This window comes from Pseudophryne corroboree, chromosome 1 (genome assembly GCF_028390025.1).
Source record: "Pseudophryne corroboree isolate aPseCor3 chromosome 1, aPseCor3.hap2, whole genome shotgun sequence".
Lineage (NCBI taxonomy): Eukaryota > Metazoa > Chordata > Amphibia > Anura > Myobatrachidae > Pseudophryne > Pseudophryne corroboree.
This window is the reverse complement of record NC_086444.1, coordinates 160,463,295-160,486,715: the sequence shown is the minus strand read 5'-3', so window position 1 is coordinate 160,486,715 and position 23,421 is coordinate 160,463,295. Positions and strand designations below refer to the sequence as shown.

At 51.8% G+C, this 23,421-nt stretch overlaps 1 protein-coding gene across 5 annotated transcripts in view; it reads right to left on the bottom strand.

Moving 5' to 3' along the window:
- ANKRD31 (ankyrin repeat domain 31) overlaps positions 1–23,421 on the bottom strand; it is a 387,557-nt gene that overhangs the window by 41,942 nt on the left and 322,194 nt on the right. For 3 of the 5 annotated variants that reach the window (XM_063963834.1, XM_063963836.1, XM_063963835.1), the window contains exon 9: positions 11,094–11,234. The exons of the other annotated variants lie outside the window; for them this stretch is intronic. In XM_063963834.1, the coding sequence (XP_063819904.1) occupies positions 11,094–11,234 (141 nt within the window). The remainder of the gene's footprint in view (positions 1–11,093; positions 11,235–23,421) is intronic. 5 annotated transcript variants of the gene reach the window in all.

Genomic DNA, 23,421 nt, shown 5'->3' with positions numbered 1-23,421 from the left:
ACCGAAGTGGGAGGGTGAAAGGCCCAAGCTCGACAGACAGCGACCCATCATCCACCGAAATTGAAACTTCGTTACTGGCAGCCCGTCATAGTGCAGCAACCACGACCCCCGACAGTCGGGCCTCACTGCCTCATATTGTACTGCCAACCGTACTGGGCATATGCTCTCCTCAAGTGCCGGAACCAGGGTGACCCATCGGCCCTTCCCCACTTGGTCCGTCTTAGAGCGTCGCAATCTGCACAGCAAGGACCTCCCACTCACCACCACGTCCCCCACCAGCATGCGCGAATCCGTTTGCTTAGAAGGCGCTACCAACTCCGATATCCTAAAGGCACCGTGGTAAGCCATAGAGAACGCTAATCTAAAAAGCAGCGATTCAAACATAGACGATGCGATGGCTCCGACCGACCCAATGATGCCCGGCAGCAAAGCCGCATCAATGGGCCGCCTTCTGTCAGGCGGTGTAGGCGCCACGCGCGCCCATCCTTTCATTGCCCTAAGCAGAATCCCACTTTTCGTCACATCTGGAACACCCTTAATTCTGCAGAAGAACGCAATGCCAGCCAAGTACCGGGAAACCACCGCTCTAGACCTACCCGAAACATAAAGCTGCCAAATAAAAGAAAGCATCATCCGATGCCCGCTCTTACCTCGTTGCTTCCGTCCTCTAGCAAATTCTTCCCATTCGCTCCAGGCCTGTTCGTAAGCCTTAAGCGTGGATGGCGCGACCGATCGCAGTGCTAGACCTTCCAGTCCGGCTCGATGACCTGCCAGACATAACCGGGACAATGAAAACCCCGTTCGTCGGCCTCAGGAGCCAACAAGTAAAACCTATCCCATTGCCCTCGTGATAGCGCGTCAGCGACCCCATTCTCCAGACCCGGTACGTGTTGTGCGCGAAACCACACGTTCCTGCGCAGGCAAGTAAGCAGCAACTGCCCTAGCACCCGTAGCACCACCAGCGATTTTGCCCTCTGGTTGTTAATCGCGTGCACCACGCCCAGATTGTCGCATCTGAACAGGATGCTGCGATGTGCTAGCCGCTCGCCCCAAATTTCCAGCGCAACCATGATGGGAAAAAGTTCCAGGAGCAGAAGGTCCTTAGTCAAACCCGCCTGGTGCCAGTCCGCCGGCCATGATGCCGCGCACCAAGATCCCTCAAGATAGCAACCAAACCCGGAGGCTCCTGCCGCGTCGGTGAACAGCTGCAATCTAGCGCTGTCGACCGTTGGGGCCTGCCATATGCGCACACCGTTGAAATCCTCCAGGAACGAGGCCCATACTGCCAGATCCATTTTTAACTCAGCGGACAAGCGTACAAAGTGGTGCGGCCTGGCACACCCCGCAGTCGCTCGTTCAAGCTTCCGGCAGAAAACCCTGCCCATCGGGATGACCCGACATGCAAAGTTAAACATGCCCAGCAAGGATTGCGCCTGCCGCAGCTTAACCTTGCGCGAACCCATGAAATGGCCAATGGCTTCGCGAAGCTTAGCCACTTTGTCCAAAGGAAGGCGACACGCGCCTGACACTGTGTCGATCTCGATTCCCAGAAATGACAGGCAAGAAACCGGCCCCTCCGTTTTGTCCTCGGCCACTGGCACTCCGAAATGACAGAACAATGCTCGTATACTGAAAAGCAATTTGCCGCACCGCGGCGAATCCGCCGGTCCCGTACAAAGGAAATCATCGAGGTAGTGGGCAACCCCGTGCCCACCCGACGAAGACTCCACGCACCAATGCAGGAAGGTGCTAAAACGTTCGAAATACGAGCATGAAACGGAACATCCCATCGGCAAACATTTGTCAATGAAATATTCCGATCCAATCCGGAAGCCCATAAAACGGAATGAGTCCGGATGGAGGGACAGCAACCTAAAAGCGGATTCGACGTCGATCTTTGCCATGAGGGCCCCAGCGCCGTAGCTGCGGACCAAATCAAGCGCCTCGTCAAACGACTGATACACTACCGAGCAATGAGCCGGAGGTATGGCGTCGTTGACCGAGGCCCCCGCTGGGTAGGAAAGGTGTTGAATCAGTCGAAAAGAACCGGGCGTTTTCTTGGGGACCACCCCCACCGGGGAGATGACGAGGTCCTCCACTGGGGGTGGTGCAAACGGCCCCTCCATCCTGCCCAGCCTGACCTCTTTATCGACCTTTTCCCGCAACACTAAAGGCAAGGCCCGAGCAGACTGGAGGTTCCTCTGTGCCCGAACCGTAACATCGCTCGCAACAGGCAAGCGGAAACCAAAACGAAAACCTGAATATAAAAACCTGGCATCCTCCCTATTCGGATACCAATCCAACCATCTACCCATAGCCTCTAACCTAATTGGCGTTGGCGCCCTGTGGAGCGCTCCCGCCGGATGCCGCTCTCGTGTAGGATTGCTTAGTACGGGGGCCCTGCCGACTACTCTTGAAGCAGGATGAGGCCGGGTGGGAACCCCCGCAATGGAGGCAAGCGTGACGGAACCGACACTGCTTGCCATAGGAACATGCAGCGTTGTTAAACGCGAAACAGAGTCCTTTCGTTGCGGGCTGCTTCCCCGTACGGACGGCCGACCTACCTGGCTTGGCCGACCCGCCGTCCGCGCCGGGCGCATGGGCGGACGGCCCAGCACGGTGTCCGTCCGCCCCTGCGCTCCGGGGCTCCTTGGCCTGCTGCGAGGCCCTGGTGACCTTAAGCCAGACCTCCACGTCCTTGAAACCGAAGTCCATCACGTACAACCCGTCCTGCTTCTCCCGGAATTCTTCATCATACCTACGCCATTCGTTACCCGCCGACGTGCGTTGCATATCGTGCACGAGATGCAGGTACCGAATGACATTCATGTGTTCCTCTGGCCTGTCCTCAAGGTAACAAGCCGCGAAAACCCAGAAACCCGCCAGCCAGTTATCAAACGTGCGGAACGCCTCGGCCCCTATGCCCTTCTTAGCGGTTGCTGCCATAAAATCTTTTTTAGCGTCTTTAGTCAAGACGAAGACATCTACGTAGTCCCCCTTGCGAATCTTCTTGCTGCAGCTATCCCTAAGCCCCCGCATGACAGCGGTATATTCGCAGCGGACCACGCCTGGCAGGTCGCGTCGCTTCTTGGCCCTGCGAGATTCCTTGCTAAGCAGCCTTCGCCTCTTACGCCTCTCCTGCTGCCCAGCCGCCTTCTTGGCGTATTTGGTTGCCCTTTTCTTCGCCTTCGTCGTGCTACTGACGTCGGACGCTGCCGAAGAAAGGGAGGAGGAGGAAGAAGAGGAAGAAGAGGAGGAAGGGGAAGAGCTGCGCGAACACGAGGGCGTACTTGAAACTGACCCCGACTGTTCCGCCTCACCTGAAGCCGTAGATTGGTCAGATCCAGATTCCTCAGGCGCGACATACGTAACATCCTCATCTTCCGATTCCGATACCCCTGTATCTGCTTGAACATCTGTGGGCAGAAAAGGGAGAGAGGACCCGGACACAAACAGTGGCGTGCGCCTAGCCCGTCCAAGAGCAGGCGTGCCAGATGACTGCACACTCTCGTCCTGCCGCGGCTGCAGATGCAGCTGTGCCGCGGCCGCACCAAGCTCCCGGCACGCACGCGCTACCCTCTGGGCGGCTGAAACGGCACCAGCGCCCGATCCGCCCGGCACCCCCCCGGACCCGCCCTCGAGCTCCGGGGCCACGGCGAGCGGACTCAACGCCGCCACCACCGTGGCAAGGGCCGACGCAAACGCGCCTTGCGGTTCAGCGTGACCCCGGGACGCCATGACGTCGCCTGATGGCTGCCGGGTCGGAGGCACACGGCGATTAGAACCACCGCTGGGCATAGGCAGCCAGGACCCATCCGCTCCGCGGCCAGGTCGGCCCTGTGGGGGGGGGTACGCCACGTTAGGATACCTCACCCCGGATATCCACCCATCCATCCATCCTGAACCGACCCGCCCCGGCCCCCTGGGAGTGATGCCTGCCTCCCGCTCTACCCCTTCTCTGAGGCCCACCCGCCGCCGGACGGAGCCAGCTCGGCCAGCAGGGTTGGCCCCGCTCCGTGGTTCACTAGGTGCCCGCGATGCTGTGCCCTCAGCACCGCTGGGCTCATTCCCCCCAAAACCTGGTTGATCCCTGCCAGGCCTCCTCCCCCCCCTCGTCATGCCGGGATCCGGCCGCAACGAGGAGGGCTGGGGGGACACAGAGTGCTGCGGCGTCGCTGCGCGCACACGCGCGCGAGAGACGCCGCCGGAGCCGCGCGTGGGCGCGCGCGCACGCCGTGCGCGCGCCCCACCGCTTCCAGCCCGGGCGCCCTCCGCTGAGGTCTCTGCTGGCGTGCCCATCGATCCTGCGCTGGGCCCCGCGACGGGCCCGGCCCGGATCGCCACGAGCTCCCGCCCGGCTCTCACCCCCCGCCTGGGGCCTCTATCCGGCCCCGGCAAGCGTGAGTGTGCGGGAGTTGAAGTAGCGGGTGCCGAAAGGCGCCCGGCGGGGCGCGCCCGCGGGCGCCCGCATTCCCGGTACCCCTGGCCGACCCCGGAGGCAAGGGCTGTTGCTCGCCCCTCTCCGGGAGGCCAGACCGCCGAGCCGCCCCGGACCGCCGACCGCGCCCGCCCGCAGTGGCAGACCCGACCACCGGGTCGCCAGAGGAGCGCGTTCTGCGCTCCGAACCCCCTGCAATCTGAGAGGCCCCAGGGGAAGGTACGGCATCATCAGAGCCGGACACCCCTGCCCCGGGACCAGCCTCACCAGACTGGTAACGGGCTGGGGCACCAGCGGACCGGCGTGGGCGGCTGGAGGCCATGCTTTCCAATTAATAAACTTTTAAAGTGAAGTAAATATAAGGGTGAAAAATCTGCAAAGCAGCACTCACCCAAGGAAATTCACAAGCAAAGAGACCCAAAATGGCCACTCCTGCCTATATATATCCTAACCCTCCCCTTTTCCTAAGGCTGTACTACCTCACAGCTAGGTCCACCCCTCACAGGATGTTTAACTCATTCCTCTCCTATGTAGTCAATTCTCTCTCCAACTTAGTGCATCAGATGAAAGACACATCATGCTTACATCCATACAAAATCGGAAGATGTCCAGCATTGCCATCAGCTCGGAACTGGCACAAACCAGTGTGACCCAGGTAAACCTATCTACTGTTTGGAAAATAAGAATTTACTTACCGATAATTCTATTTCTCGTAGTCCGTAGTGGATGCTGGGGACTCCGTCAGGACCATGGGGAATAGCGGCTCCGCAGGAGACAGGGCACAAAAGTAAAAGCTTTAGGATCAGGTGGTGTGCACTGGCTCCTCCCCCTATGACCCTCCTCCAAGCCTCAGTTAGGATACTGTGCCCGGACGAGCGTACACAATAAGGAAGGATTTTGAATCCCGGGTAAGACTCATACCAGCCACACCAATCACACTGTACAACCTGTGATCTGAACCCAGTTAACAGCATGATAACAGCGGAGCATCTGAAAAGATGGCTCACAACAATAATAACCCGATTTTTGTAACAATAACTATGTACAAGTATTGCAGACAATCCGCACTTGGGATGGGCGCCCAGCATCCACTACGGACTACGAGAAATAGAATTATCGGTAAGTAAATTCTTATTTTCTCTAACGTCCTAAGTGGATGCTGGGGACTCCGTCAGGACCATGGGGATTATACCAAAGCTCCCAAACGGGCGGGAGAGTGCGGATGACTCTGCAGCACCGAATGAGGGAACTCCAGGTCCTCCTCAGTCAGGGTGTGCCCCTGACCAAGTATCAGCTCGGCAAAGTTGTAAAGCCGAGACCCCTCGGGCAGCCGCCCAAGATGAGCCCACCTTCCTTGTGGAATGGGCATTTAAATATTTTGGCTGTGGCAGGCCTGCCACAGAATGTGCAAGCTGAATTGTACTACACATCCAACTAGCAATCGTCTGCTTAGAAGCAAGAGCACCCAGTTTGTTGGGTGCATACCGGATAACAGCAAGTCAGTTTTCCTGACTCCAGCCGTCCTGGAAACTATATTTTCAGGGCCCTGACAACATCTAGCAACTTGGAGTCCTCCAAGTCCCTAGTAGCCGCAGGTACCACAATAAGCTGGTTCGGATGAAACACTGACACCACCCTAGGGAGAAACTGGGGACGAGTCCGCAGCTCTGCCCTGTCCGAATGGACAATCAGATATGGGCTTTTTTGAGACAAACGCCGCCAATTCTGACACTCGCCTGGCCGAGGCCAGGGCCAACAGCATGGTCACTTTCCCTGTGAGATATTTCAAATCCACAGATTTGAGCGGTTTAAACCAATGTGATTTTAGGAATCCCAGAACTACGTTGAGATCCCACAGTGCCACTGGAGGCACAAAAGGGGGTTGTATATGCAGTACTCCCTTGACAAACTTCTGGACTTCAGGAACTGAAGCCAATTCTTTCTGGAAGAAAATCGACAGGGCCGAAATTTGAACCTTAATGGACCCCAATTTGAGGCCCATAGACACTCCTGTTTTCAGGAAATGCAGGAAACGACCGAGTTGAAATTTCCTCATGGGGCCTTCCTGGCCTCACACCACGCAACATATTTTCGCCACCTGTGGTGATAATGTTGTGCGGTCACCTCCTTCCTGGCTTTGACCAGGGTAGGAATGACCTCTTCCTGAATGCCTTTTTCCCTTAGGATCCGACGTGCAACCGCCATGCCGTCAAACGCAGCCGCGGTAAGTCTTGGAACAGACATGGTACTTGCTGAAGCAAGTCCCTTCTTAGCGGCAGAGGCCATGAGTCCTCTGTGAGCATCTCTTGAAGTTCCGGGTACCAAGTCCTTCTTGGCCAATCCGGAGCCACGAGTATAGTTCTTACTCCTCTACATCTTATAATTCTCAATACCTCCGGTATGAGAAGCAGAGGAGGGAAGACATACACCGACTGGTACACCCACGGTGTTACCAGAACGTCCACAGCTATTGCCTGAGGGTCTTTTGACCTGGCGCAATACTTGTCCAGTTTTTTGTTCAGGCGGGACGCCATCATGTCCACCTTTGGTTTCCAACGGTTCACAATCATGTGGAAGACTTCCCGATGAAGTCCCCACTCACCCGGGTGGAGGTTGTGCCTGCTGAGGAAGTCTGCTTCCCAGTTGTCCACTCCCGGAATGAACACTGCTGACAGTGCTATCACATGATTTTCCGCCCAGCGAAAAATCCTTGCAGTTTCTGCCATTGCCCTCCTGCTTCTTGTGCCGCCCTGTCTGTTTACGTGGGCGACTGCCGTGATGTTGTCCCACTGGATCAATACCGGCTGACCTTGAAGCAGAGGTCTTGCTAAGCTTAGAGCATTGTAAATTGCCCTTAGCTCCAGTATATTTATGTGGAGAAAAATCTCCAGACTTGATCACACTCCCTGGAAATTTTTTCCCTGTGTGACTGCTCCCCAGCCTCTCAGGCTGGCCTTCGTGGTCACCAGCATCCAATCCTGAATGCCGAATCTGCGGCCCTCTAGAAGATGAGCACTCTGTAACCACCACAGGAGAGACACCCTTGTCCTTGGAGGTAGGGTTATCCGCTGATGCATCTGAAAATGCGATCCGGACCATTTGTCCAGCAGATCCCACTGAAAAGTTCTTGCGTGGAATCTGCCGAATGGAATCGCTTCGTAATAAGCCACCATTTTTCCCAGGACTCTTGTGCAATGATGCACTGACACTTCCTGGTTTTAGGAGGTTCCTGACTAGCTCGGATAACTCCCTGGCTTTCTCCTCCGGGAGAAACACCTTTTTCTGGACTGTGTCCAGAACCATCCCTAGGAACAGCAGACGTGTCGTCGGAAACGGCTGCGATTTTGGATATTTAGAATCCACCCGTGCTGTCGTAGAACTACTTGAGATAGTGCTACTCCGACTTCCAACTGTTCTCTGGACCTTGCCCTTATCAGGAGATCGTCCAAGTAAGGGATAATTAAGACGCCTTTTCTTTGAAGAAGAATCATCATTTCGGCCATTACTTTGGTAAAGACCCGGGGTGCCGTGGACAATCCAAACGGCAGCGTCTGAAACTGATAGTGACAGTTCCGTACCACGAACCTGAGGTACCCTTGGTGAGAAGGGCAATTTGGGACATGGAGGTAAGCATCCTTGATGTCCAGGGACACCATATAGTCCCCTTCTTCCTGGTTCGCTATCACTGCTCTGAGTGACTCCATCTTGATTTGAACCTTTGTATGTAAGTGTTCAAAGATTTCCCATTTAGAATAGGTCTCACCGAGCCGTCTGGCTTCAGTACCACAATATAGTGTGGAATAATACCCCTTTCCTTGTTGTAGGAGGGGTACTTTGATTATCACCTGCTGGGAATACAGCTTGTGAATTGTTTCCAATACTGCCTCCCTGTCGGAGGAAGACGTTGGTAAAGCAGACATCAGGAGCCTGCGAGGGGGAGACGTCTCGAATCTCCAGTCTGTACCCCTGGGATACTACTTGTAGGATCCAGGGGTCCACTTGCGAGTGAGCCCACTACGCGCTGAAACTCTTGAGACGACCCCCCACCGCACTTGAGTCCGCTTGTACGGCCCCAGCGTCATGCTGAGGACTTGGCAGAAGCTGTGGAGGGCTTCTGTTCCTGGGAATGGGCTGCCTGCTGCAGTCTTCTTCCCTTTCCTCTATCCCTGGGCAGATATGACTGGCCTTTTGCCCGCTTGCCCTTATGGGGACGAAAGGACTGAGGCTGAAAAGACGGTGTCTTTTTCTGCTGAGATGTGATTTGGGGTAAAAAAGGTGGATTTTCCAGCTGTTGCCGAGGCCACCAGGTCCGATGGACCGACCCCAAATAACTCCTCCCCTTTATACGGCAATACTTCCATTTGGAATCTGCATCACCTGACCACTGTCGTGTCCATAAACATCTTCTGGCAGATATGGACATCGCACTTACTCTTGATGCCAGAGTGCAAATATCCCTCTGTGCATCTCGCATATATAGAAATGCATCCTTTAAATGCTCTATAGTCAATAAAATACTGTCCCTGTCAAGGGTATCAATATTTTCAGTCAGGGAATCCGACCAAGCCACCCCAGCGCTGCACATCCAGGCTGAGGCGATCGCTGGTCGCAGTATAACACCAGTATGTGTGTATATACCTTTTTAGGATATGTTCCAGCCTCTCAGCTGGCTCCTTGAGGGCGGCCCTATCTGGAGACGGTACCGCCACTTGTTTTGATAAGCGTGTGAGCGCCTTATCCACCCTAAAGGGTGTTTCCCAACGCGCCCTAACTTTTGGCGGGAAAGGGTATACCGCCAATAATTTTCTATCGGGGGAAACCCACGCATCATCACACACTTCATTTATTTTATCTGATTCAGGAAAAACTACAGGTAGTTTTTTCACACCCCACATAATACCCTTCTTGTGGTACTTGTAGTATCAGAAATATGTAACACCTCCTTCATTGCCCTTAACATGTAACGTGTGGCCCTAAAGGAAAATACGTTTGTTTCTTCACCGTCAACACTGGAGTCAGTGTCAGTGTCTGTGTCTGTGTCGACCGACTGAGGTAAATGAGCGTTTTACAGCCCCTGACGGTGTTTGAGACGCCTGGACAGGTACTAATTTGTTTGCCGGCCGTCTCATGTCATCAACCGACCTTGCAGCGTGTTGACATTATCACGTAATTCCTTAAATAAGCCATCCATTCCGGTGTCGACTCCCTAGAGAGTGACATCACCATTTCAGGCAATTGCTCCGCCTCCTCACCAACATCGTCCTCATACATGTCGACACACACGTACCGACACACAGCACACTTTTACTCTAAGCAGCTCTTTAGGAGAGCCACCTAGATTGCACCCTTCTCGGCCGGGCACAAAAATCTAACTAACAAAAATCTAACTAACTGAGGCTTGGAGGAGGGTCATAGGGGGAGGAGCCAGTGCACACCACCTGATCCTAAAGCTTTTACTTTTGTGCCCTGTCTCCTGCGGAGACGCTATTCCCCATGGTCCTGACGGAGTCCCCAGCATCCACTTAGGACGTTAGAGAAAAGTCTGTCCAGAAGTGGTCTTCATGGAAGAACTGCAGCCAAAAAATCCATACCTTCAACAAGGCCAAGCGACTCAACTATGCATGAAAAGCTAGGAATTGGGGTGCACAAAAATATCAGCAAGTGCTCTGATGAGCCAAAATTTTAAATATTTGACTGTAACAGAAGGCATTTTGTTCACTGAAGGGCTGGAGAGCGGTACAATAATGAGTATCTGCAGGCAAAAGTGAAGCATGGTAGAGGTTTTTGCATGTTTGGGGTGGCATTTCAGAAAATGGAGTAGGGATTTGGGGGATCATTCCAAGTTGATCGTAGCTGTGCTATATTTAGCACAGCTACGATCATCTTCCATGACATGCGGAGGGACGCCCAGTACAGGGCTATTCCGCCTTGCATGTCAGTCTGGCCCCACCCCGCACAAGTATAAAAGCATCTCACAGCGGCGATGCTTTTGTACTTGTGGAGTAACTCTCAGCCAGCGCAGCTCCTGCGGCTGGCCGGGAGTTGATCGTCGCTGCCCCTGGTCGCAGCGGCTGCGTGTGACATCATGCAGCCGCTGCGGGCCGCCCCCCAGACGGACCGACCACGCCTGCGTTGGCCGGACTGCACCCCCATAACGGCGGACAAACACCGCCATGCCGCCCCCTCCCACCCAGCGACCGCCTCTGCCTGTCAATCAGGCAGAGGCGATCGCTAGGGAACGACGGTCTTCGGCCATCCAGCATGCGCCGGCGCACTGCGGCGCCGGCGCATGCACAGTTCTGACCCAATCGCTGCGATAAACTGCAGCAAGCGGTCGGGTCAGAATGACCCCCTTGGTCAGGATTAATGGTGTACTCAATGCCGAGAAATACAGGCAGGTACTTATCCATCATGCAATATCATCAGGGAGGCATCTGATTGGCTCCAAATTTATTCTACAGCAGGACAACAAGCCCAAACATAGAGCCAATGTCATTAAGAGCTATCTTCAGCATAAAGAAGAACAAGGAACAAGAACTGTTCCAGTTGAACCTACCCTTACATGTATAGTATATATGTTTTTATATTTATTAATATATTATTTTCATGACTTTTTTTATGAAAACAAGTTTATTTAAAAAAAACACACACTGACCTTATTGGCTACATATTTCCAATTCACGGCAATGTTACTTCCTAGGAGAGCCTTTACCCACTGAGCTGGATCGCGGTACATTGCCCCAGAACAATCTTTTATACGCCCATCGGGCAGTAAAGAAGCTTTGTGGCTGTAGTCCTAGAGAAATCCCAAGCAAATACGTAACAATGACACTTTGTAATACAAGTATTCTCATCTAGAGGAGAGACGTCAGGACAAAACATTACTTAGCTATGAAACTATGGTTTTTACTCATAAAAATAAGAATTTACTTACCGATAATTCTATTTCTCATAGTCCGTAGTGGATGCTGGGGACTCCGAAAGGACCATGGGGAATAGCGGCTCCGCAGGAGACAGGGCACAAAAGTAAAAAGCTTTAGGACTACCTGGTGTGCACTGGCTCCTCCCCCTATGACCCTCCTCCAAGCCTCAGTTAGGATACTGTGCCCGGACGAGCGTACACAATAAGGAAGGATTTTGAATCCCGGGTAAGACTCATACCAGCCACACCAATCACACCGTACAACTTGTGATCTGAACCCAGTTAACAGCATGATAACAGAAGGAGCCTCTGAAAAGATGGCTCACAACAACAATAACCCGATTTTTGTAACAATAACTATGTACAAGTAATGCAGACAATCCGCACTTGGGATGGGCGCCCAGCATCCACTACGGACTATGAGAAAATAAGAATTTACTTACCGATAATTCTATTTCTCATAGTCCGTAGTGGATGCTGGGACTTCCGTAAGGACCATGGGGAATAGCGGCTCCGCAGGAGACTGGGCACAAAAGTAAAAGCTTTAGACTAGCTGGTGTGCACTGGCTCCTCCCCATATGACCCTCCTCCAAGCCTCAGTTAGGATACTGTGCCCGGACGAGCGTACATAATAAGGAAGGATTTTGAATCCCGGGTAAGACTCATACCAGCCACACCAATCACACTGTACAACCTGTGATCTGAACCCAGTTAACAGTATGATAAACGTAGAAGCCTCTGAAAAGATGGCTCACAACAATAAACAACCCGATTTTTTTTGTAACAATAACTATATACAAGTATTGCAGACAATCCGCACTTGGGATGGGCGCCCAGCATCCACTACGGACTATGAGAAATAGAATTATCGGTAAGTAAATTCTTATTTTCTCTGACGTCCTAGTGGATGCTGGGACTTCCGTAAGGACCATGGGGATTATACCAAAGCTCCCAAACGGGCGGGAGAGTGCGGATGACTCTGCAGCACCGAATGAGAGAACTCCAGGTCCTCCTCAACCAGGGTATCGAATTTGTAAAATTTTGCAAACGTGTTTGCCCCTGACCAAGTAGCTGCTCGGCAAAGTTGTAAAGCCGAGACCCCTCGGGCAGCCGCCAAAGATGAGCCCACTTTCCTTGTGGAATGGGCTTTAACAGATTTTGGCTGTGGCAGTCCTGCCACAGAATGTGCAAGCTGAATTGTACTACAAATCCAACGAGCAATCGTCTGCTTAGAAGCAGGAGCACCCAGCTTGTTGGGTGCATACAGGATAAACAGCGAGTCAGATTTTCTGACTCCAGCCGTCCTGGAAACATATATTTTCAGGGCCCTGACTACGTCCAACAACTTGGAGTCCTCCAAGTCCCTAGTAGCCGCAGGCACCACAATAGGTTGGTTCATGTGAAACGCTGAAACCACCTTAGGGAGAAATTGAGGACGAGTCCTCAATTCTGCCCTGTCTGAATGAAAAATTAGGTAAGGGCTTTTATATGACAAAGCCGCCAATTCTGAGACACGCCTGGCTGACGCCAGAGCTAACAGCATGACCACCTTCCATGTGAGATATTTTAATTCCACAGTGGTGAGTGGTTCAAACCAATGTGATTTTAGGAACCCTAAAACTACATTGAGATCCCAAGGTGCCACTGGTGGCACAAAAGGAGGCTGTATATGCAGTACCCCCTTGACAAACGTCTGAACTTCAGGCACTGAAGCCAGTTCTTTCTGGAAGAAGATCGACAGGGCCGAAATTTGAACCTTAATGGATCCTAATTTTAGGCCCATAGACAGTCCTGCTTGCAGGAAATGCAGGAAACGACCCAGTTGAAATTCCTCTGTGGGGGCCTTCTTGGCCTCACACCACGCAACATATTTTCGCCAAATGCGGTGATAATGTTTCGCGGTTACATCCTTCCTGGCTTTGATCAGGGTAGGGATGACTTCATCTGGAATGCCTTTTTCCATCAGGATCCGGCGTTCAACCGCCATGCCGTCAAACGCAGCCGCGGTAAGTCTTGGAACAGACAAGGTCCCTGCTGGAGCAGGTCCTTTCTTAGAGGTAGAGGCCACGGGTCCTCCGTGAGCATCTCTTGCAGTTCCGGGTACCAAGTTCTTCTTGGCCAATCCGGAGCCACGAGTATAGTTCTTACTCCTCTCCTTCTTATGATTCTCAGTACTTTGGGTATGAGAGGCAGAGGAGGGAACACATACACCGACTGGTACACCCACGGTGTTACCAGAGCGTCCACCGCTATTGCCTGAGGGTCCCTTGACCTGGCGCAATATCTGTCCAGTTTTTTGTTGAGACGGGACGCCATCATGTCCACCTTTGGTTTTTCCCAACGGTTTACAATCACTTGAAAGACTTCTGGGTGAAGTCCCCACTCCCCCGGGTGGAGGTCGTGTCTGCTGAGGAAGTCTGCTTCCCAGTTGTCCACTCCCGGAATGAACACTGCTGACAGTGCCACCACATGATTTTCCGCCCAGCGAAGAATCCTTGCAGCTTCTGCCATTGCCCTCCTGCTTCTTGTGCCGCCCTGTCTGTTGACGTGGGCGACTGCCGTGATGTTGTCCGATTGGATCAATACCGACTGACCCTGAAGCAGAGGCCTTGCTTGACTTAGGGCATTGTAAATGGCCCTTAGTTCCAGGATATTTATGTGAAGAGACGTTTCCATGCTTGACCACAAGCCCTGGAAATTTCTTCCCTGTGTGACTGCTCCCCAGCCTCTCAGGCTGGCATCGGTGGTCACCAGCATCCAATCCTGAATGCCGAATCTGCGGCCCTCTAGAAGATGAGCACTCTGTAACCACCACAGGAGAGACACCCTTGTCCTTGGAGATAGGGTTATCCGCTGATGCATCTGAAGATGCGATCCGGACCATTTGTCCAGCAGATCCCACTGAAAAGTTCTTGCATGGAATCTTCCGAATTGAATCGCTTCGTAAGAAGCCACCATTTTTCCCAGGACTCTCGTGCATTGATGCACAGACACTTGGCCTGGTTTTAGGAGTTTCCTGACTAGCTCGGATAACTCCCTGGCCTTCTCCTCCGGGAGAAACACCTTTTTCTGGACTGTGTCAAGAATCATCCCCAGGAACAGTAGACGTGTTGTTGGAATCAGCTGTGATTTTGGGATATTTAGGATCCACCCGTGCTGACGTAGCACTACCTGAGATAGTGCTACTCCGACCTCTAACTGTTCCCTGGACCTTGCCCTTATCAGGAGATCGTCCAAGTAAGGGATAATTAAGACGCCTTTTCTTCGAAGAAGAATCATCATTTCGGCCATTACCTTGGTAAAGGCCCGTGGTGCCGTGGACAATCCAAACGGCAGCGTCTGAAACTGATAATGACAGTTTTGTACCACAAACCTGAGGTACCCTTGGTGAGAAGGGTAGATTGGGACATGGAGATAAGCATCTTTGATGTCTAGAGATACCATATAGTCCCCTTCTTCCAGGTTCGCTATCACTGCTCTGAGTGACTCCATCTTGAATTTGAACCTTTTTATGTAAGTGTTCAAGGATTTTAGATTTAAAATTGGTCTCACCGAGCCGTCCGGCTTCGGTACCACAAACAGCGTGAAATAATACCCCTTTCCCTGTTGTAGGAGGGGTACCTTGATTATCACCTGCTGGGAATACAGCTTGTGAATAGCGTCCACTACCGCCTCCCTGTCGGAGGGAGACGTTGGTAGAGCAGACTTCAGGAACCGGCGAGGGGGAGACGTCTCGAATTCCAATTTGTACCCCTGTGATACTACCTGCAGGATCCAGGGGTCCACTTGCGAGTGAGCCCACTGCGCGCTGAAATTCTTGAGAAAGCCCCCCACCGTGCCTGAGTCCGCTTGTAGAGCCCCAGCGTCATGCTGAAGACTTGGCAGAAGCGGGGGAGGGCTTCTGTTCCTGGGAAGAGGCTGCCTGGTGCAGTCTTTTTCCCCTTCCTCTGCCCCGGGGCAGAAATGAGTGGCCTTTTGCCCGCTTGCCCTTATGGGGACGAAAGGACTGAGTTTGAAAAGACGGTGTCTTTTTCTGCTGAGAGGTGACCTGGGGTAAAAAGGTGGATTTTCCAGCCGTTGCCGTGGCCACCAGGTCCGATAGACCGACCCCAAATAACTCCTCCCCTTTATACGGCAATACTTCCATATGTCGTTTGGAATCCGCATCACCTGACCACTGTCGCGTCCATAACGCTCTTCTGGCAGAAATGGACATCGCACTCACTCTAGATGCCAGGGTGCAAATATCCCTCTGTGCATCTCGCATATATAGTAATGCATCCTTTAAATGCTCTATAGTTAATAATATACTGTCCCTATCCAGGGTATCAATATTTTCAGTCAGGGAATCCGACCAAGCCACTCCAGCGCTGCACATCCAGGCTGAGGCGATTGCTGGTCGCAGTATAACACCAGTATGTGTGTATATACCTTTTAGGATATTTGCCAGCCTCCTATCAGCTGGTTCCTTGAGGGCGGCCGTATCGGGAGACGGTAACGCCACTTGTTTTGATAAGCGTGTGAGCGCCTTATCTACCCTAGGAGGTGTTTCCCAACGTGCCCTAACCTCTGGCAGGAAAGGGTATAGTGCCAATAATTTATTAGAAATCAGCAGTTTTTTATCGGGGGAAAGCCACGCTTTATCACACACCTCATTTAATTCATCTGATTCAGGAAAAACTACTGGTAGTTTTTTCACACCCCACATAATACCCTTTTTTGTGGTACTTGTAGTGTCAGAAATATTCAATGCCTCCTTCATTGCCGTGATCATGTAACGTGTGGCCCTACTGGACATTACGTTTGTCTCCTCACCGTCGACACTGGATTCAGTATCCGTGTCTGGGTATGTGTCGACCATCTGAGGTAACGGGCGTTTTAGCGCCCCTGACGGTGTCTGAGACGCCTGAACAGGCACTAATTGATTTGCCGGCTGTCTCATGTCATCAACAGTTTTTTGCAAAGTGCTGACATTGTCACGTAATTCTTTAAATACGACCATCCAGTCAGGTGTCGACTCCCTAGGGGGTGACATCACTAACACAGGCAATTGCTCTGCTTCCACATCATTTTCCTCCTCATACATGTCGACACAATCGTACCGACACCCAGCACACACACAGGGAATGCTCTGAAAGAGGACAGGACCCCACGAGCCCTTTGGGGAGACAGAGGGAGAGTTTGCCAGCACACACCAGAGCGCTATATATATACAGGGATAACCTTATGTAAGTGTTTCTCCCTTTATAGCTGCTGTTTTATATTAGCTGCCAATAGTGCCCCCCCTCTCTTGTTGTACCCTGATTCTTGTAGCAGGACTGCAGGGGAGAGTCAGGGAGCCGTCCTTCCAGCGGAGCTGTGAAAGAAAATGGCGCTTGTGTGCTGAGGAGAAAGGCTCCGCCCCCTTCACGGCGGCCTTTTCTCCCGCTTTTTTTAGGAAAACTGGCAGGGGTTAAATGCATCCATATAGCCCAGGAGCTATATGTGATGCATTTCTTTAGCCATATAAGGTTTTTATAGTGTTTTATTGCGTCTCAGGGCGCTCCCCCCCAGCGCCCTGCACCCTCAGTGACCGGAGTGTGAAGTGTGCTGAGAGCAATGGCGCACAGCTGCAGTGCTGTGCGCTACCTTATCTGAAGACAGGAACGTCTTCTGCCGCCGATTTCTCCGGACCTCTTCGCTCTTCTGGCTCTGTAAGGGGGCCGGCGGCGCGGCTCCGGGACCCATCCAGGCTGAACCTGTGATCGTCCCTCTGGAGCTAATGTCCAGTAGCCAAGAAGCCCAATCCACTCTGCATGCAGGTGAGTTCGCTTCTTCTCCCCTTAGTCCCACGATGCAGTGAGCCTGTTGCCAGCAGGTCTCACTGAAAATAAAAAACCTATTTAAACTTTTACTCTAAGCAGCTCAGGAGAGCTACCTAGCATGCACCCTTCTCGGCCAGGCACAAAAATCTAACTGAGGCTTGGAGGAGGGTCATAGGGGGAGGAGCCAGTGCACACCAGCTAGTCTAAAGCTTTTACTTTTGTGCCCAGTCTCCTGCGGAGCCGCTATTCCCCATGGTCCTTACGGAAGTCCCAGCATCCACTAGGACGTCAGAGAAATAGAATTATCGGTAAGTAAATTCTTATTTTCTCTAACGTCCTAGTGGATGCTGGGGACTCCGAAAGGACCATGGGGATTATACCAAAGCTCCCAAACGGGCGGGAGAGTGCGGATGACTCTGCAGCACCGAATGAGAGAACTCCAGGTCCTCCTCAGCCAGGGTATCAAATTTGTAGAATTTAGCAAACGTGTTTGCCCCTGACCAAGTAGCTGCTCGGCAAAGTTGTAAAGCCGAGACCCCTCGGGCAGCCGCCCAAGATGAGCCCACTTTCCGTGTGGAATGGGCTTTTACAGATTTTGGCTGTGGCAGGCCTGCCACAGAATGTGCAAGCTGAATTGTACTACAAATCCAACGAGCAATCGTCTGCTTAGAAGCAGGAGCACCCAGCTTGTTGGGTGCATACAGGATAAACAGCGAGTCAGATTTTCTGACTCCAGCCGTCCTGGAAACATATATTTTCAGGGCCCTGACTACGTCCAGCAACTTGGAATCCTCCAAGTCCCTAGTAGCCGCAGGCACCACAATAGGCTGGTTTAAGTGAAATGCTGAAACCACCTTAGGGAGAAATTGAGGACGAGTCCTCAATTCTGCCCTGTCCGTATGAAAAATTAGGTAAGGGCGTTTATAGGATAAAGCCGCCAATTCTGAAACACGCCTGGCTGAAGCCAGGGCTAACAGCATTACCACTTTCCATGTGAGATATTTTAAGTCCACAGTGGTGAGTGGTTCAAACCAATGTGATTTTAGGAATCCCAAAACTACATTGAGATCCCAAGGTGCCACTGGAGGCACAAAAGGAGGCTGTATATGCAGTACTCCCTTGACAAACGTCTGAACTTCAGGAACAGAAGCTAGTTCTTTTTGGAAGAATATTGACAAGGCCGAAATTTGAACCTTAATGGACCCTAATTTGAGGCCCATAGACAGTCCTGTTTGCAGGAAATGCAGGAATCGACCCAGTTGAAATTCCTCTGTAGGGGCCTTCCTGGCCTCGCACCACGCAACATATTTACGCCAAATACGGTGATAATGTTGTACGGTCACATCCTTCCTGGCTTTGATCAGGGTAGGGATGACTTCATCCGGAATGCCTTTTTCCTTCAGGATCCGGCGTTCAACCGCCATGCCATCAAATGCAGCCGCGGTAAGTCTTGGAGCAGGTCCTTTCTTAGAGGTAGAGGCCACGGGTCTTCCGTGAGCATCTCTTGAATTTCCGGGTACCAAGTCCTTCTTGGCCAATCCGGAGCCACGAGTATAGTCTTTACTCCTCTCCTTCTTATGATTCTCAGTACTTTTGGTATGAGAGGAAGAGGAGGGAACACATACACTGACTGGTACACCCACGGTGTTAGCAGAGCGTCCACAGCTATTGCCTGAGGGTCCCTTGACCTGGCGCAATATCTGTCCAGTTTTTTGTTGAGGCGGGACGCCATCATGTCCACCTTTGGTTTTTCCCAACGGTTCACAATCATGTGGAAGACTTCTGGGTGAAGTGCCCACTCCCCCGGGTGAAGATCGTGTCTGCTGAGGAAGTCTGCTTCCCAGTTGTCCACTCCCGGAATGAACACTGCTGACAGTGCTATCACATGATTTTCCGCCCAGCGAAGAATCCTTGCCACTTCCGTCATTGCCCTCCTGCTTCTTGTGCCGCCAAGTCTGTTTACGTGGGCGACTGCCGTGATGTTGTCCGACTGGATCAATACCGGCTGACCCTGAAGCAGAGGTCTTGCCTGACTTAGGGCATTGTAAATGGCCCTTAGTTCCAGGATATTTATGTGAAGTGACGTTTCCATGCTTGACCACAAGCCCTGGAAAGTTCTTCCCTGTGTGACTGCTCCCCAGCCTCTCAGGCTGGCATCCGTGGTCACCAGGACCCAATCCTGAATGCCGAATCTGCGGCCCTCTAGGAGATGAGCACTCTGTAACCACCACAGGAGAGACACCCTTGTCCTTGGAGACAGGGTTATCCGCTGATGCATTTGAAGATGCGATCCGGACCATTTGTCCAGCAGATCCCACTGAAAAGTTCTTGCGTGGAATCTGCCGAATGGAATCGCTTCGTAAGAAGCCACCATTTTTCCCAGGACCCTTGTGCATTGATGTACTGACACTTGGCCTGGTCTTAGGAGGTTCCTGACTAGGTCAGATAACTCCCTGGCTTTCTCTTCCGGGAGAAACACCTTTTTCTGTACTGTGTCCAGAATCATTCCTAGGAACAGCAGACGTGTCGTCGGAATCAGCTGCGATTTTGGAATATTTAGAATCCATCCGTGCTGTCGTAGTACTACTTGAGATAGTGCTACTCCGACCTCTAACTGTTCTCTGGACCTTGCCCTTATCAGGAGATCGTCCAAGTAAGGGATAATTAAGACGCCTTTTCTTCGAAGAAGAATCATCATTTCGGCCATTACCTTGGTAAAGACCCGGGGTGCCGTGGACAATCCAAACGGCAGCGTCTGAAACTGATAGTGACAGTTCTGTACCACAAACCTGAGGTACCCTTGGTGAGAAGGGCAAATTGGGACATGGAGGTAAGCATCCTTGATGTCCAGAGACACCATATAGTCCCCTTCTTCCAGGTTCGCTATCACTGCTCTGAGTGACTCCATCTTGAACTTGAACCTTTTTATGTAAGTGTTCAAGGATTTCAGATTTAAAATGGGTCTCACCGAGCCGTCCGGCTTCGGTACCACAAACAGCGTGGAATAATACCCCTTTCCCTGTTGTAGGAGGGGTACCTTGATTATCACTTGCTGGGAATACAGCTTGTGAATGGCTTCCAATACCGCCTCCCTGTCGGGGGGAGACGTTGGCAAAGCAGACTTCAGGAACCGGCGAGGGGGAGACGTCTCGAATTCCAATCTGTACCCCTGAGATACTACCTGCAGGATCCAGGGGTCCACTTGCGAGTGAGCCCACTGCGCGCTGAAATTCTTGAGACGGGCCCCCACCGTGCCTGAGTCCGCTTGTAAGGCCCCAGCGTCATGCTGAGGACTTGGCAGAAGCGGGGGAGGGCTTCTGTTCGTGGGAAGAGGCTGCCTGCTGCAGTCTTTTTCCCCTTCCTCTGCCCCGGGGCAGATATGAGTGGCCTTTTGCCCGCTTGCCCTTATGGGGACGAAAGGACTGAGCCTGAAAAGACGGTATCTTTTTCTGCTGTGAGGTGACTTGGGGTAAAAAGGTGGATTTCCCAGCCGTTGCCGTGGCCACCAGGTCCGATAGACCGACCCCAAATAACTCCTCCCCTTTATACGGCAATACTTCCATATGCCGTTTGGAATCCGCATAACCTGACCACTGTCGCGTCCATAACCCTCTTCTGGCAGAAATGGACATCGCACTTACTCTTGATGCCAGAGTGCAAATATCCCTCTGTGCATCACGCATATATAGAAATGCATCCTTTAAATGCTCTATAGTCAATAATATATTGTCCCTGTCCAGGGTATCAATATTTTCAGTCAGGGAATCCGACCAAGCCACCCCAGCACTGCACATCCAGGCTGAGGCGATCGCTGGTCGCAGTATAACACCAGTATGTGTGTATATACTTTTTAGGATATTTTCCAGCTTCCTATCAGCTGGTTCCTTGAGGGCGGCCGTATCAGGAGACGGTAACGCCACTTGTTTTGATAAGCGTGTGAGCGCCTTATCCACTCTAGGGGGTGTTTCCCAACGTGCCCTAACCTCTGGCGGGAAAGGGTATAATGCCAATAATTTTTTAGAAACTAGCAGTTTTTTATCGGGGGAAACCCACGCTTCATCACACACCTCATTTAATTCATCTGATTCAGGAAAAACTACGGGTAGTTTTTTCACACCCCACATAATACCCTTTTTTGTGGTACTTGTAGTATCAGAAATGTTCAAAACCTCCTTCATTGCCGTGATCATGTAACGTGTGGCCCTACTGGAAAATACGTTTGTTTCCTCACCGTCGACACTGGAGTCAGTGTCCGTGTCTGTGTCTGTATCGACCTGAGGTAACGGGCGCTTTAGAGCCCCTGACGGTGTTTGAGACGCCTGTACAGGTATTAACTGATTTGCCGGCTGTCTCATGTCGTCAACAGTCTTTTGTAGAGTGCTGACACTATCACGTAATTCTTTCCATAAGACCATCCAGTCAGGTGTCGACTCCCTAGGGGGTGACATCACTAACACAGGCAATTGCTCCGCCTCCACACCATTTTCCTCCTCATACATGTCGACACAACGTACCGACACACAGCACACACACAGGGAATGCTCTGATAGAGGACAGGACCCCACAAGCCCTTTGGGGAGACAGAGGGAGAGTTTGCCAGCACACACCAGAGCGCTATATATATACAGGGATAACCTTATATAAGTGTTTTTCCCTAATATAGCTGCTGTATATAATAATATGCCAATTTAGTGCCCCCCCTCTCTTGTTTTACCCTGTTTCTGTAGTGCAGGACTGCAGGGGAGAGTCAGGGAGCCTTCCTCCAACGGAGCTGTGAGGAAAAAATGGCGCCAGTGTGCTGAGGAGATAGGCTCCGCCCCCTTCTCGGCGGCCTTTCTCCCGCTTTTTAATGGAAAAATAGGCAGGGGATAAATACATCCATATAGCCCTGGAGCTATATGTGATGTATTTTTTTGCCAAAAGGTGTTTTTTATTGCGTCTCAGGGCGCTCCCCCCCAGCGCCCTGCACCCTCAGTGACCGGAGTGTGAAGTGTGCTGAGAGCAATGGCGCACAGCTGCGGTGCTGTGCGCTACCTTATTGAAGACAGGACGTCTTCTGCCGCCGATTTTCCGGACCTCTTCAGTCTTCTGGCTCTGTAAGGGGGACGGCGGCGCGGCTCCGGGACCCATCCATGGCTGGGCCTGTGATAGTCCCTCTGGAGCTAACGTCCAGTAGCCTAAGAAGCCCAATCCACTCTGCACGCAGGTGAGTTCGCTTCTTCTCCCCTTAGTCCCTCGATGCAGTGAGCCTGTTGCCAGCAGGTCTCACTGAAAATAAAAAACCTACTTTAAACTTTTTCACTAAGCAGCTCAGGAGAGCCCTTAGCCTGCACCCGTCTCGTTCGGGCACAAAAATCTAACTGAGGCTTGGAGGAGGGTCATAGGGGGAGGAGCCAGTGCACACCAGGTAGTCCTAAAGCTTTTTACTTTTGTGCCCAGTCTCCTGCGGAGCCGCTATTCCCCATGGTCCTTTCGGAGTCCCCAGCATCCACTAGGACGTTAGAAAAAAATTGATTGCACCTTTGTGTTTTATCTATATGTATTATTTTATATAGAGACATAAATCACACAAAGGTTAGAGAAATTGAAGAATACTCGACAATTGTCCAATCTTCCTGGCTGGGAGAAGCCTGAAAGGGAGATCTAGATGTTCACTGATGGGGCCGAGGATAGTTGCTTTGTGTCATTAGGACCCCACCACCCCAGCCTTCCTAGTGGCATGATGCTGTGATTCAATGATTGTCAGTGAATCATGTTATATTGGCCCTGCCCCCTCCCCATGGTCCATGATTCGCTCCCCCCTCCTCCCCTCTTCTGCCCATCTCACTAGGAAGTGAGCAGGGTGTGGGACTTTCAGCAGTTTGGGGGACTCCTCAAACATCCAAGAGTCTCCCTGAAACTCTGGGACAGTAAGTATAAGTTGAAGCCCTCTACTGACATACAGAGTTGAACACAAGTCGGGGGCAATAGCACCAGCAAAGCGTATGTGGAACCTTTTACGTATATTTGCCAGTATGTAGAGTTGTACATATATTTGAGGCCTGACTGCCCCTATTTGTAGGCTTGTTTAGATACCCACCAGCATTGCACAGTTGCTAATGCTCAGCAATGGAGCATGCACAGTGCAAAAATGTCAGATAGTAATAACCCCTATAATAAAATAATACACTTATATTTCCCAGTTATAAAATAATACATGTTAGATCTTTATTAATATAATAAATTAACACTGGGTGTTTGATATACAAGTAGTATCT